The 14,170-nt window shown below is 39.8% G+C and overlaps 1 protein-coding gene across 1 annotated transcript in view; it reads left to right on the top strand.

Moving 5' to 3' along the window:
- SMCO1 (single-pass membrane protein with coiled-coil domains 1) overlaps positions 1-14,170 on the top strand; it is a 236,974-nt gene that overhangs the window by 146,792 nt on the left and 76,012 nt on the right. Inside the window, exon 2 of the mRNA XM_044070908.1 lies at positions 13,086-13,235. Within this exon, the coding sequence (XP_043926843.1) occupies positions 13,086-13,235 (150 nt within the window). The remainder of the gene's footprint in view (positions 1-13,085; positions 13,236-14,170) is intronic.

Here is a 14,170-nt window from a genome sequence, read left to right as displayed (position 1 = left end):
TCATTACTGTGTCCTAAATTACCTGTATTAGATTAATGGCATGGGAACTAAAGGGGCCACATGGAGAGGATGGGAGTGAATGGCTGACTTTGGTTGCCAGTGTAGAGGGAAGCAGCCTAGGCTTACTGCGGTAAAGCAGCATTACAAGCCTGAAGTCTACATATTGTATAAGTGATGTACCAGTTAGTTAGTTGGGAAGTTGTGCATGCTTAGAAGTATATACACATTTCAAGAGAGCAGTGAATGTGGAGGCTGTAAACCTGCTGAGTGGTCATGGGAATTAGGGCACACTTCCTGGCAACAGTAGCATCTTCAATCTCCTCAACAGCGTTGAGCCTGAGTGAGGATAAGGTAGATCTGGTAGACCCAATAAATGAGGAAAGGAACTGTATGCAGCTGATGGTCAGCTGTGGGGGGAAAAAATAGAAAAAAAAGAATAAAGGATAAAGACAAAAAGTAATAGAAAACAAAATTCCAAAATCAGGAAGGATTACATACCCAAAAAGGTGCTAGAATAAGAAGTTTTCCATTAGCATACATCTTCTGAAGAATATGAAGTTTGAAATTTAAATGTCTGCCATTATGAGGTGACTGCTTTCTTCGATGTTTAGACAAAATGTTTTCAGTTTACATTTTTTAGTTTGTTCTGGGACCTTAGTCTTGAAACGTCATTTGTGGGCGTGGGAAGATTGTGTTTATACAATATATTGTATTTCTATCTCCATAAGTAGAATTACTTGTAAAAGCTAGCTGTTTTTATTTTGAACCTTATCTGGGGCCTTAGTCTTGTAACTTTGTCTGCAGGTTGTGGCAGAACTGTGAACTACTGCCTGGTTTGAGCCTCGTTTAGTCATTAATTACTGCATTTTCCATAAACAGTGTTTCTGGTAAATTTCTGCATAGTCTAGTGTCTTAAACCATGGTAAAATTGCATTAGTGAGAGTATTGTAAATTCTGCTCCAGGATTGGTACTTCAGTGTTTTTACTGCTGTTTATATTCCAGTTTTGCTGCTAGAGTCTTATATTCTGCTTATCATTTACCTGCTTAAACTTACAATCCAGTGCCTTTCTGTTCTCCTTTTCTTCGTGTCTCCACCCCCACTGAGACATTAAGTTAAAGTTTCTGAAATTCTAACCTACCTGGAGTCATTGACATGTAGCTCAGAGTACAAAGACTATCACTCCACTATGGAGTTTATTTAATTAGATCCCTCTGTAGCTAGCTTGTTTCTTCTAATTTTTATTTTTACAACCACCCTATTATTTTCCTTTTGTGGTTTTAAAAGGCTGTGTCTCTGACCTCTGCCTCTTATAGCAATTATACATCCAAAGACCCTCCCTCCCCTCTTTCACTGATATTGTCTGTTGTGTAAGCTATTTACATTCTCTTTTCACCCACTGTTTTCCATAAATCCATAATACTGGGTGCCCACACAGCAAACCAGTATTGCTCTTGAGCAAACCTCTTGTACTACTAATTGTCTCCTGCTCATTTTTCCAGAGCTGCCATTTGCTTGGTACCAGTCCCACAATCTGAGAGGGTGCTGAATTAATCCTGCTCCAGCCTTGGCAGATAAAAATTTATTTCATTATTGTATACTCCAGTTAATGTTTTTGAGAGCTACTGTTTTATTTGCTGATTTTGCACTTTAAATCATTTTAAAGGTCCCTAATACTTGAAATCAGCTTGTCCAGATGCAGGTGTGCACTGCTTAACATCCTTCCACACAACATCTGACCACATTTACGCCTATATTGTACTAAGTGGATGTAAATGTGGTTGGTCATTTTGCAGAAGCATGTTAAGTGAAGCACACTGTACAGAATACAGTGTTTGCTTAACGTCCTTGTCCCTTAATGATCTATGGGATAGAACCTATTCTGGACATTAAATGGCACACAGCTGCAGTTTGTTTAAGAAACTTTGTGGTAGCATTACACTCTCATGCAAGCTTTTTTGTAGTTTTACATTAAGGGGATCAGGATAGTTTATCTAGTGTCAGTAGGTGGTGGTGGTGTGAACCAGCTGAGTTGGGAAACACATAAGAAAGCTATAAGTGTAGTTGTTTTATTAGCCGAGGATGTTTTAAATGCCTGTAAAACATTTGGAATGTTTGCGTCCCACTACCCATCATGTAGTGGTGGTTAGTTGTGCCCTGTACAGACACAGACACCTAAAACCAAATTGTCCCTATAAAACCACCTCTGAAGCTGTACCAGTAACTATGTGAGTGTAGAGCAACTATTTTGCATAGTGAGTGGCACAGAGCAGCTAGTTTGTGCATTACGGGGAGCACTGCCCTTTGAATTTTGTATTATATCACTTAGTAGTCTAGTCTGTACCCCAAAAGCACTCTTAATCAGCCCACTATTAATCCTTTGTGCACTGCACCCTTGTAGCTCATCAAGTAAAGGATCTGTCCTGACATCATGGATATGCACTTTCACAATTTCACCTTAACCAGTTTGGTAGATATGGGCATACTGAGACAATGAAACAATTGTCTAATGTTCACTGACAAACATTTAATCCTCAATGAAAACATATGCAATATGCAAAATATATAATATACACAATGTCTCTGGAGGCATAACCCTTGCATACAAACACTCATAATAATCTGGTTGTCAGAAACACACATGCTACACCCACCACACAAAGTACACACCCCGCAAATAGACCTACTTATGCTAAGGCATTTAAATGCAATCTTCCCAAACCCCAAAGACCACCCAGATATTCCGTCTACAAAAGTTATCCTCAGCAAACTCAGAAACACTCAACAGTAACCTAACATTGCACATACAGTCACACCTAGTGGTGTAACACCTAACACTGCACATACAGCCACACCCAGTGGTGTAACACCTAACACTGTACATACAGCCACACCTAGTGGTGTAACACCTAACACTGCATATACAACCACACCTAGTGGTGTAATACCTAACACTGCACATACAGCCACACCTAGTGGTGTAACACCTAATACTGCACATACAGCCACACCCAGTGGAGCTTCAACTACTAAGCCCATAAGGCAAGTCAATACACTACCCAGGACTCTAGTTTTAGGGGACTCCATTACATGATATGCTGATGCCCCACTCACCAGGCTGAACAAGGAGAAAATAACAGTCAGTTGCCTATCATGGGCCAGGATCCACCAAGTTACGCATCCACTCAACTCACTGCACCTCAGGTACCAGTATGATTCAGTCATAGCCCATGTAGGTGCAAATGAGACATATCTTCATGACTATATGAAGAGAGACATTACAGAGCTTTCTGACTATGTGTCACAGACTGGTATGAGAATAACATGAAGCAGCATTCTACCTTCCCGAAGCATGAGGCCACAATATGAGCAGAGGATTATTGACTTACATTTGTCAGCATGGGACGACATTGTTAAACCATGTTGCTTTTTCAAGGATGGTCTTCATTTGTCCCTGTTAGGCTTTTGAATATTGGAAGAAACATCATCCTCCCCCATAGAGGCTTTTTTAGTCAATACCAAATTGACAAAACTTCCAACGTAGCAAAATCTTCTCAAGTTAATCTGAAGGTGTCACTGCTCAATGCCAGGCATCTATATAATCCACTCCACTCCCTCAAAGCTCTTTCCACCTTGGAGAATGCAGACATCTGTGCAATTACCAAGACATGGTTTAAAGCCACTGAGAGTACCCCAGCAGTGTAAGGCTTCAGTGCCTTCCACACAGTTAGACCAGCAACTGCACAGACAGTGACTAAAGGTGGATGTGTCTTGATTTACATCATAGCAAGCATACCTGTTGGTTGGATAACAGGATGATTCATTGGAGTTCCTCCACATCTCAATTATTATAGACAAAGTCCCATACTATATCCTAGGAAACTATAAGTCACGCTTTATGTTCTATGAAACCCATAGCTCATATTTATACCTATTGGAGACACTCAGGGTGGGAGGTTGACATAATGGTTAAGGTGTTTACCTTACAAACATAAGGTGCAGGGTTTGATTCTCACATGGGGTAATTGGCTAGGCTGAAAATGGCCCACAAGGGCAGATAGCCTAGTACTAATCTATGAATCTATGAACTCACCATTCAACAAAATACCATCCTCATGGAGACTTCAATTACCCCCCCGCATAAACTGGAAATTTTACATGACCCAAATTGGTAGGTGCACAGATTCCTAGATTTTGTAAACACAAACACCCTGGTCCAGTTAGTGCATATACCTACTAGAAATACAAATGCATTAGACCTGGTACTCACAAATATGAGAGAACATTGCAACAGCAAGTGTTGTGTTCCCTCTGGTAAGGTCAGACAACAATGCTGTCTCCTTTTAAATAAAACTCAGTTCTGTAACCCCAGAGCAGCAAACCCTGTGGCAGTTAAAAACTAGTCCAAGGCAAATTAACTTTTTATTAAGTAATACCCTGTCTCTCCAAACCCAAATAATACAGCAGTCTGTAAGGAATTATTCACAGAAGCTCTCTATAGCAATGACTGCATAGAGGCTGCTGTGCCTACCAGAAGTAAACCAAAAACTAATTCAAAAAACAAACCACCCTAGTGGAATCCAAAATTAAACAGGTTGTAAACAAAAGAAAATAGTCATAGCTAAAATTAGGAAGTGTATCACCTTAAAAAGATAACAACTCTTTCATCACACTGAATAGACTACTAAGAGGAAAAACTGAGTACAACAAAGCAAATTTTGAGGTAAAGATAGCATCTCAGACCAAGGACAACCATAAGGTCTTCTTTAGCTATGCACAAAACTTTAAAGACAGCAAAGAACAATGTGCCAAACTGTTGGCAAATGGAGCCATGTTCATGGAACTTAGAGATACAGAAAATCTTCTGACTAACAAATTCATCTTCAACTTTTCCCCCTTTCACCCCCAGCCACACCCCCAGGAAATACCATCTAACATAATCCCTCCAACTATCAGTAGGGAGCTTGTCTTAGATGCACTCTCTAAGGCCAAGAATACAGCTTTGATGAGCCCCAGTAATATGCCAGGATGAATCCTAAATATGCATACAACCAAGGATCCAAACAATAAGAAACCACCAAAAGGCTGCTGTTCCAAGTTTAATATAAATCAAAAAAGAGTACACACAGAACTCTAGTGCATCGGCTGTGTAGCCTTCAAGGAGTATAAACTTACGCAACTATATATATATATATATATATATATATATATATATATATATATATATATATATATATATATATAAACACACACACACACAGACACAAATAAAATAATTATCTAATTAAATAACTAATTCATAGATAATTAAATCAAATACCCCTAGCTACATTCATTGTTAATATTCCAAGGAAATAAAATGCCATACTTTAAAATAAAAATAGACTCTTTATATAGCAGCTTAATTTAAATACTGTATCATCACAATATTTTGATATATTTGCTCCAGAATGCTAGCTTGCAAACCAGAAAGATCACCTCCATAACATAACTTAAAATGCAGAGAAACTTGACTATCACAATTAAGTTTTTTAATATCGCTTAATGTTCCTGCAGTCTACGTTTTAATGCACTCTTAGTTTCCCTTACATAAAATAAGTCACATGGGCATTTAATTGTGCATATAATTCTTTCTGTATTACAAGTATATCTCTCAGTAGGCACAAACCTAACACCACTCATCTTAAAAAAACAATTTCTGAACATATATACAACTCAAACAGCCCCCATGGGGGGAAGGTACCTGAAGTAGCAAGGGTCCTACAGGAGGACTAATTTGTTACCTGAAAATTACTGTGCACTAACATATCTTTTAAATTCCTGCCACGTTTATAAGATATATAAGGAAAAGGACATAAGCTGGTAGAAAAATCACAATCCGGCAACAAAACATTTCAGTAATATTTAGCCAATTCTATCAGTTTCGCACTAAATAGAGTGTAAGTAGAAACAAAATAAAATTTCTGTCTATTAAGGGAAGCTATATTACAGTTTATATTTTTTCTGTTTTTCTCCTGGGCATGACCTGCTAATCTAGTGGCCACATTATTAACAGTTTCCCTCTTAACTCGAAGTAAGGCATTCTCTGTAATAGACTTGTCATACCCCCTACAGAAAAACATTTGAGCAGTAAACCTAATTTCTTTCATAAAATCTAATTCACTAGTATATAATCTTCTTTACTGTAAAAATGCACCATAAGGTAATGATGACAACGTGTACGTGCGTGGGGGGTGACATCTCGTACCATGCAAAAATTGATAACCATCTTCAAACGTTCCATGTATGAATCCTAAATAGCCTGAAATATTCAACCATAGTCTCTACACAGACTTTTTCAACAAATCCCAAGAACTACAGACCCATTAGTCTGAACAGTGTTATATACAAAGCAAAGGAAAGAATTATCATGGAAATGATTAACAATGACACAGAAAACCTTCAGTCACTGGACCAAACCCAGTTAGGTTTCGTCAAAGGCAGGTCATGCCTACTGAACCTGGTGGACTTCTTTTAGAAGGTCACCAAAGCAAAGGATGAGGGCAAAATGGTGGATACTGCCTACATTGATCTAGACAAGGTATTTGATACTATACCCCACTCACGTATTGTAAACAAATTCATGGAATTAGGCATAAACCCCTATGTAACTTGGTCGATAGTCAGCTGGCTCACAGACAGGACTGAGGAAGTTAGGACTAGAGAGTCCACCTTTACAAAGAGGCCAGTCACCAGTACAGTCTCCCAGGATTTGGTGCTTGGTCTGTTATTCTTTGACAATTATTTTTGGAAGTCAAGGCCAATGTCAAGACCTCTGGCTTACCAAGTTTCTAGGTGATTTCAAACTGGGAACAATCACAGAAATATTCCAAGATACTAACATCTTACAGAAAGGTCTGACACAGACAAATGGCTGGTGCCAAAACCACAGCTTAAAACCAAATGCCAAGAAATGCTTAACAGTACCTTTTGGGATGGTCACCCAGGGAAGCTACCTCATTGATAAATCACCCCTAAAAGTAGACACAGTGGTCAGGGATTTGGAGACTCATGTAGTTAGTAACTTGGCGTTTGACCAACATGTGTCTAAAGTTGTAAGAAAATCATTCTATGTCACTCAACTTATAAATAAGGGCAGGATATCTAGGTCCAGGGAAGTCATTGTTCCACTGAACTCAGCACTGTAATGCTTAAAGTTGCATTCCCTGTCTGCCCCATTCTCCATTAACACATTAAGCTGAAGTTTCTGAAATGGCTCCAATATTGCCTTTATTTGATTGGATGCCTCTCCAGCTAGCCTACTTTTCCATGAAAAATGTTCTCAATCTTCCCAAAATGTTACTGCTGTGGTGGTTTTATAAGGCTGTGTCTCTGGCCTCCACCCCTTATGACAATCTATCCCTCCCCTTTTCATTGTTATTCACTGCTATATAAGTTATTTATGTGCTCTCCCCACCCATTGTTTTCCATAGAGCCATGATACACGGTGCCCACCCAGCAATCCAGTGTTGCTCTTGAGTAAACCTCCTTTACTACAGATTGACTTTTGCTCACTTTCCTAGAGCTCAGCAAAGCCTGGAGTCCTACCCTGCATTCCAGAAGTATTTTACTTACATCCAGTGCCATCCAGGCAAAGTTAAGTACCTTTGATTACTTGATCACACTTGCTTAAGTTACTTTGAGTGATTGCTGCTGTATCCAGTACTGCTTTATGTGTGCATTTCACTGTATATTGTGTAAAATAATTGTTCTTCCTCTCTCTATTACTGCTGTAAGACTGCCTTTAAATTGCCTTCAACAAGGGATTCCAGCTAGCAGTTTAAGTTTTATATGGTATCGTTGCACTTGTTGGTCTCTTCTACTGTGTTTTTACATTAGCATTTCTTGACATATTTACTTTGTAGAAGGAGGTGTTTGCCTGGTCTGTCTCAGTTGGGAAATACACAAAAGAACATATATTTTGTCGTTTCACTATCCAGAGGGCTTATTGATTAGTTTTCTTTTTTTTTTTTTGAGCTGCTATAAATTTGTGTAGGCTAGTAGTGCGCTGTACAGTAGCAAACACCTAGAAATCAAATTTTCCCTGTAGAATGGTCCATAAAAGTGTACCCTGTAGAGAAGCAATACAGAGCAAATACCTTGCGCAGCAACAAGCTTAGAGCAGTAGCTGGGTGTTAAATTGCAATACCTACAGATTTATTAGAATTCAGTATTGTGTAAACATTAAAATTAGTAAAATTTAATACTTTTTAGTATAATCTGTCTCAGTAAAGCACCCTTATTAGTCTGCACCTACAAAGCACCCTTAATAACTTTCTAACCCCAATACACCACCCCTTGTTGCTCACCTGTCAAAGGACTGGACAGTATGGACATGCAATTTCCTAACTTCTTTCTAGCCAGCCTGGGGGTATGGGCATATTGAGCAATGTAGCAATAGTCTCATGTTTACTGACAGCTATTTAATCCTTAAACACGCAGACACGGTATACGAGAGGTGTACTTACACAATGACACTGGAGGCAAAACTCTCGCATATGAAAGCACATCATGCTATCGAAACTACACACAACACCCACCTCACATAGCATGCAACAAGCACATAGACTTACATATGCTGAGGCAGTTGAAAGCAATCTTCCTCAATAACAAATATTGCCTAGTCTGCTCATTGTCAAAGCTGTGCCTCAGCAAGCCCAAAGGCAGTCAGAAAAAATGGCACCTAACACCACACATATTATCATCCTTAGTGCCCCTAAGGGAGGCAATCACACTTCCCAGGACTCTCATCACAGGGGACTCCACTGTAAGATGCACTGATGCCTCTCTAACCAGGCTGAACAAGGAGAAGATCACAATTAGTTGTTTATCTGGAGCCAGAATCCACCAAATCATGCACTCACACGCATGTCATTACCCCACAGGTACCAGTATGATTCCATCATAGTCCATGTAGGTGTAAATGACCTGAGACACATCTCCATGAACTCTATGAAGAGAGACATTATGGAGCTTTCAGACTATGCTTCTCAGGCTGGTATGAGCCTAGCATTGAGCAACATATTACCATCACCGAAGAAGATGCCACACTATGTGCAAAAAAATAATTGATTTCAACAACTGACTGTCTTCCTGGTGTCATTCTAAGGGGGTCCAATATTTGTCAGGTTGGTAGGACATGGATAACAGATTGTGTTGCTTTGCCAAGGATGGTCTGCACCTTTCTCCTCTAGGTATTCAAATACTGACTAAAACTTTATCCACCCCATAGTGCCTTTTTTAGCAATGCCAAACTGATAAACTTACCAACATAGTAAAATCATAGCAAATTCAACTGAACCTCAAGATGTTACTGCTGAATGCCAGGAGCTTCAAGAAAAAAAAATACACTCCCTCCAAGCCCTCCTCATACTCAGTAATATAGACATCTGTGCAATTACTGAGATATGGTTTAAATTGTCAGGGAGTACCCTGGCAGTGCAAGGTTTCAGTGCCTTCCACACTTTTAGACCAGTAGCTGCACAGACAAGGGCCAGAGGTGGAAGCATCTCAATAAACATCAGTAACAATCAAACCTCTATGGTGGTCAAATATGATGACTTGCTGGAGTTCCTCCATATGCAGATCACCATAGACAAAATCCCATACCATAACCTAGCCAGCTATAGGTCACCCTCCATGTCCCAAGAAGTTGATAATGCAAACTTGGCCTGCTGGAGACACTTACTGTCCAATGTAACACTCTTGTCATGAGAGACTTTAATTACCTCTCTACAGACTGGGAATCCTGCACAGCCTCAAATCTACAGTCACAGAGCTACCGGGACTTCATAAGTACAAACACCCTTGTCCAACTAGTGAATAGACCCACTAGAGACTCCAACACAGTGGATCTTGTGCTCATAAATATGGGAGAATGCTGTGCCCCCCTCCCCAATGTCTTGTCTTCCCTGGTAAGGTCCAACCATTAAGCTGTCTCCTTTGAAATCAGAATCAACTCCGTAATCCAATTAAAACTAGTAACAGTTAAGAACTATTTCAAGGCAAATTACCTTTTGTTAAGTGATGATATGTCAAAATTCAGTGCCTCTCCAAACCCTGAGAACACAGCAGCCTTTGCTGATTTGCTCTCGGAAACTCTGTGCAACCATATCAATGGCTGCATAGAGGCTACTGTTCCTACCAGAAGTAAGCCCAGGACTAGCCCCAGAAACAAACCGCTCTGGTGGCATCCCAAATTAAACAGGATATACAACAAAAAGGAGAAAAATTATGGCAAAAGTCAGGAAGGGTAATTCCCATAAAGATAAAAACTCTCTCATCAAAGTTAATAGGCAACTAAGAGGGATAATTAGGTCAAGTAAAGCCAGCTATGAGATTAGGATAGCCTCCCAGGTGAAAGATAACCATAAGGCCTTCTACAGTTATGTCAGGAACCTCAAGAATAGCACACAGCAATGTGCTGAACTGGTGGTTAATGGTGACATGCTCCCCCAGCCTGGCAATATAGCAAATCTGTAAGCAGGCATATTCAGTTCCAACTTTACCACACAAACCCCTCAATCCCCTCAAAAAATACCCTTAAGCAGTACCCCTACAACTATAACTGCAGCATGTATACTGGCTGCATTCACTAAAATCAAGAAAATAGCTTCAATAGGTCCCAATAACATCTTGGGATGCCTCCTGAACAGTCCAAAATATGACTTAGCTGAAATCCCCGAGTCATTATTTAAGTATAGCCTTAAAACAGGCTTTGTGCCATGGGAATGGAGAACTGAGAACACCCTTCAAAAGGGAAGACCTTCAACAGATCCAGGAAACGATGGCCCTATTAGTCTGATTAGTCTTATTTGCAAAGCTATAGAAAAAATTATTATAGAAATAATCAAAAAGGACATAGAAGACCTCCACTGGATCTATCCCAGTTTGGCTTTGTAAAGAAAGGTCACGCTTACTGAATCTGGAGGACTTCTCTGAAAAGATCACTAAGGCACTAGATGAGGGGAAAATGGTGCATACTGCCTACCTAGATCTGGGTAAAGCATTTGATACAATATTCCATTCAGGCATTGTCAACAAACTTATGTAACTACATATAAACCCATTTATAACATGCTGGATAGCTAGTTGACTTACTGATAGGAGCCAAGAGGTTAAAATCAGTGAGACCACCTCCACAAAGAGGTGTGGTCACCAGTGGAATCCCACAGGGCTCTGTGCAAAGCATGCTCCTCTTTAGCATCTACTTTTTCGGATGTCAAAGCCAATGTCAAAGATCCCTGGCTAACCAAGTTGGCAGATGAGAGAGCAGTCATTGAATCCTCCTTAGATGAGAACACCCTTCAGGAAGATCTAACAAAGACAAATGCTTGGAACCAAAGGTGTGGTTTAAAACTCCATGCAAATAAAAGTATTATAGTACCTTTTAGGAAGTCTGCCACCCCAGGTGACTACATCATCAATAAAGCACCCTTAAAAGCCGATTCACTGGTCAGGGATCTGAGAAGTCATGCAGATAGTAACCTAGTCTTCAACCAACATGTGTCCAAGGTAGTAAGAAAATCTTTCTTTGTTGCTCAACTTATAAGCAAGGGCATGGCATCTAGATCCAATGAGGTCATCATACCACTGTACTTGGCCTTCATCAGACCCATCATAGAGTATAATGTGTCTTTGGTACACAACTGAGCAGACACGTGCAGCAACTGGAATGTCCACAATGGTTCATTACAAAAAGAATACAGGAAGTAAACACTATGTCCTATGCCAACTGTCTCAAAACCCTGTCTCTTTACTTGGTATCATACAGACTTCTGAGAGATGATCTTTGCTTAGCATACAAGAAATTTCTGAACCCCGTTTTGATGGTCCTTCTGCAGATCCGCAAAACAAACAGTATGAGAACTACTAGATTTAAAGACCTACATTTTGCTAGCAAAATAAATAGACATGTTGGGAGAAACAGATATGTTCTTAGAGAATTCCCATTCTGTGGAACAGGCTCCCCATCCATGTGAAGAAGAGTTCCTCCCTATCTCTGTTTAAGTGTAACTTAGACCAATGGATAGGTAATCAAAGATTCACCCCTGGTCTGACACCTATGTCTCTAATGGACAAAGGCAGTCAGTATATCACCTCCTATATAAATCAAATTTGAGGTCACATGTGGTTTGCATGGCTAGGCTCATAAGGGCCCTAGAGGTCATTAGCCTACTATACACCTATGAACATATGAATCTATGAGCCATCATCAGACCCATCATTGAGTATAACACCCCCCCCCTTCTGTATGTACTTGACCAGGCACATGCAACAACTGGAACATCCACAGTGGTTCCTCACAGATGTAAACAGCGCATAAACACAATGTCCTGTGTAGATCGCCTCAAAGTCTTATCTCTATATTCTTGTTTCCTACAGACTGCTAAGGAGTGATTTATACCTGTCCTACAAGGCATCCTTGGATCACACTCTGAAGGTCCTTTTCCATATCTGCAAAACAAATAGCACCAGAACTACCAGATATAAGGATTTAAACTTTGCATGTGACTTAAATAGGACATGTTGGAGGGATAGGAACATATCTCAAAGAATACTCATTCTCTGGAATCAGCTTTCCATCCATGTGAAGCATAGCCCTTCCCTAACTGTATTCAAGCACAACCTGGACCAGTGGATGGGAAATTGGAAATTCACCCCTGGTCTGACACCTATGACTCTGATGGACAGTAAGTGTATAGAATTATAGCATCATAAAAACAACAAAAAATCAATTGCTCCCTTATCTGTGTGTGCTAAATGTCCACTCACATCCCCCAAAGACAGGATACATATCAAATGTGTTTTTTTTAATGAATGTAATTAATACCAACTTTTGAAGTGTTCTGAAATGGGTTATACAAATATCTCAGTAGCAGTCTTTGTGTACCATAAGCATATCTCTGAAAACAAACCCAGCACTAATGCTAATACTGAAAAATGTAATCAACCCTGAATGACGTAGATGTATGCCTTCATTAATACATGAAATTGAAAACCATATATGTGCACCAATTCATATGATGTTGTTATTGTATTTTGTAGGTTGGAGCAAAGATTGCATGCATTAAATGTTCAGTTTAAGCAGCTGGATCGCACTGCAGAAAACTTGTTACAGAGGTTTGAAGCCCATAGCGAGTCACTTGCGAAGCAGGCTGGACAAGATGAAATGTGGTCATCATTGCTAGAGGACAGGTAAAGCATCCGTGATAAGAGTAAATAACACTGGGGCTGCTAAAATCCCTGGATATAATTTAATGAGAAATATCAATGCTTGCATAAAGAAAAAACAAATTCAAGTAAAAGGCTAACATTCATAAATGATATTAGGCATTTTATGGGTAGTTACCTGACATCCACTCAAACAATTAAACCACCTTCAACACAATGTAATCTTCTGAATATGTTACTTGTCTTTTAAATAATGCCATTTTATTAAGATTCCAACTCTATGTTGTAGACAGATAAAGCTCTGACTATGCCCCAGACAACCCATGATAAAAGGTTGTGGCACAGAAAGCTGGAATAGTCATTTTGGGGGTTAGGAGTGAGTGACATTTGTCAGCTGACCCACCCCAGGGGATTAGGAGGTGATTCACTCTGTTGCCACACCCCAACAGGAATGTGGGGGTTGGTAGTTGATGTGCTACAATGCTGCCAGTAAACTGGGTAGGACTGTTTCTTTGAACTCAGATCAGATCTCAAATCTGTTTCTTTGAACTCAGCACTTGTTCAGAACTCATTGTAAGCACTACATAAGCTGCAAATTACTACAGCACTCAACTTTCCTCACTTGTCTAGTGGAAAGCAGTTTTTAGTACTTAATAAATAAGCACTTATCCAGGCATATCTAAGGGTCAGCTCCCAGTGATTTCTCCTGTCTACCTGATGAATCTGGGCATCTTGGGGCAATGCAGCAATTGCCTCATGTACATAGACAACCCTCTCCTCCTACCACCCAACACTACAACCTGTGAGAGATGCACTTATATAGCCAAACTGGAAGCAAAGCTCTCTTCACCCAAGACTGGAATAGACAGTCAAGAGGAGAAGGTAAACACATGCACCACACCACATTCATCACATAGTCCCTCAAAACCTACACCACCAAAACACACACATAGAAACAC

Source organism: Protopterus annectens, chromosome 4.part1 (genome assembly GCF_019279795.1).
Source record: "Protopterus annectens isolate FY-2018-M chromosome 4.part1, PAN1.0, whole genome shotgun sequence".
Taxonomy (NCBI): Eukaryota; Metazoa; Chordata; order Ceratodontiformes; family Protopteridae; genus Protopterus; species Protopterus annectens.
This window is presented reverse-complemented; position numbering and strand designations above follow the sequence as displayed.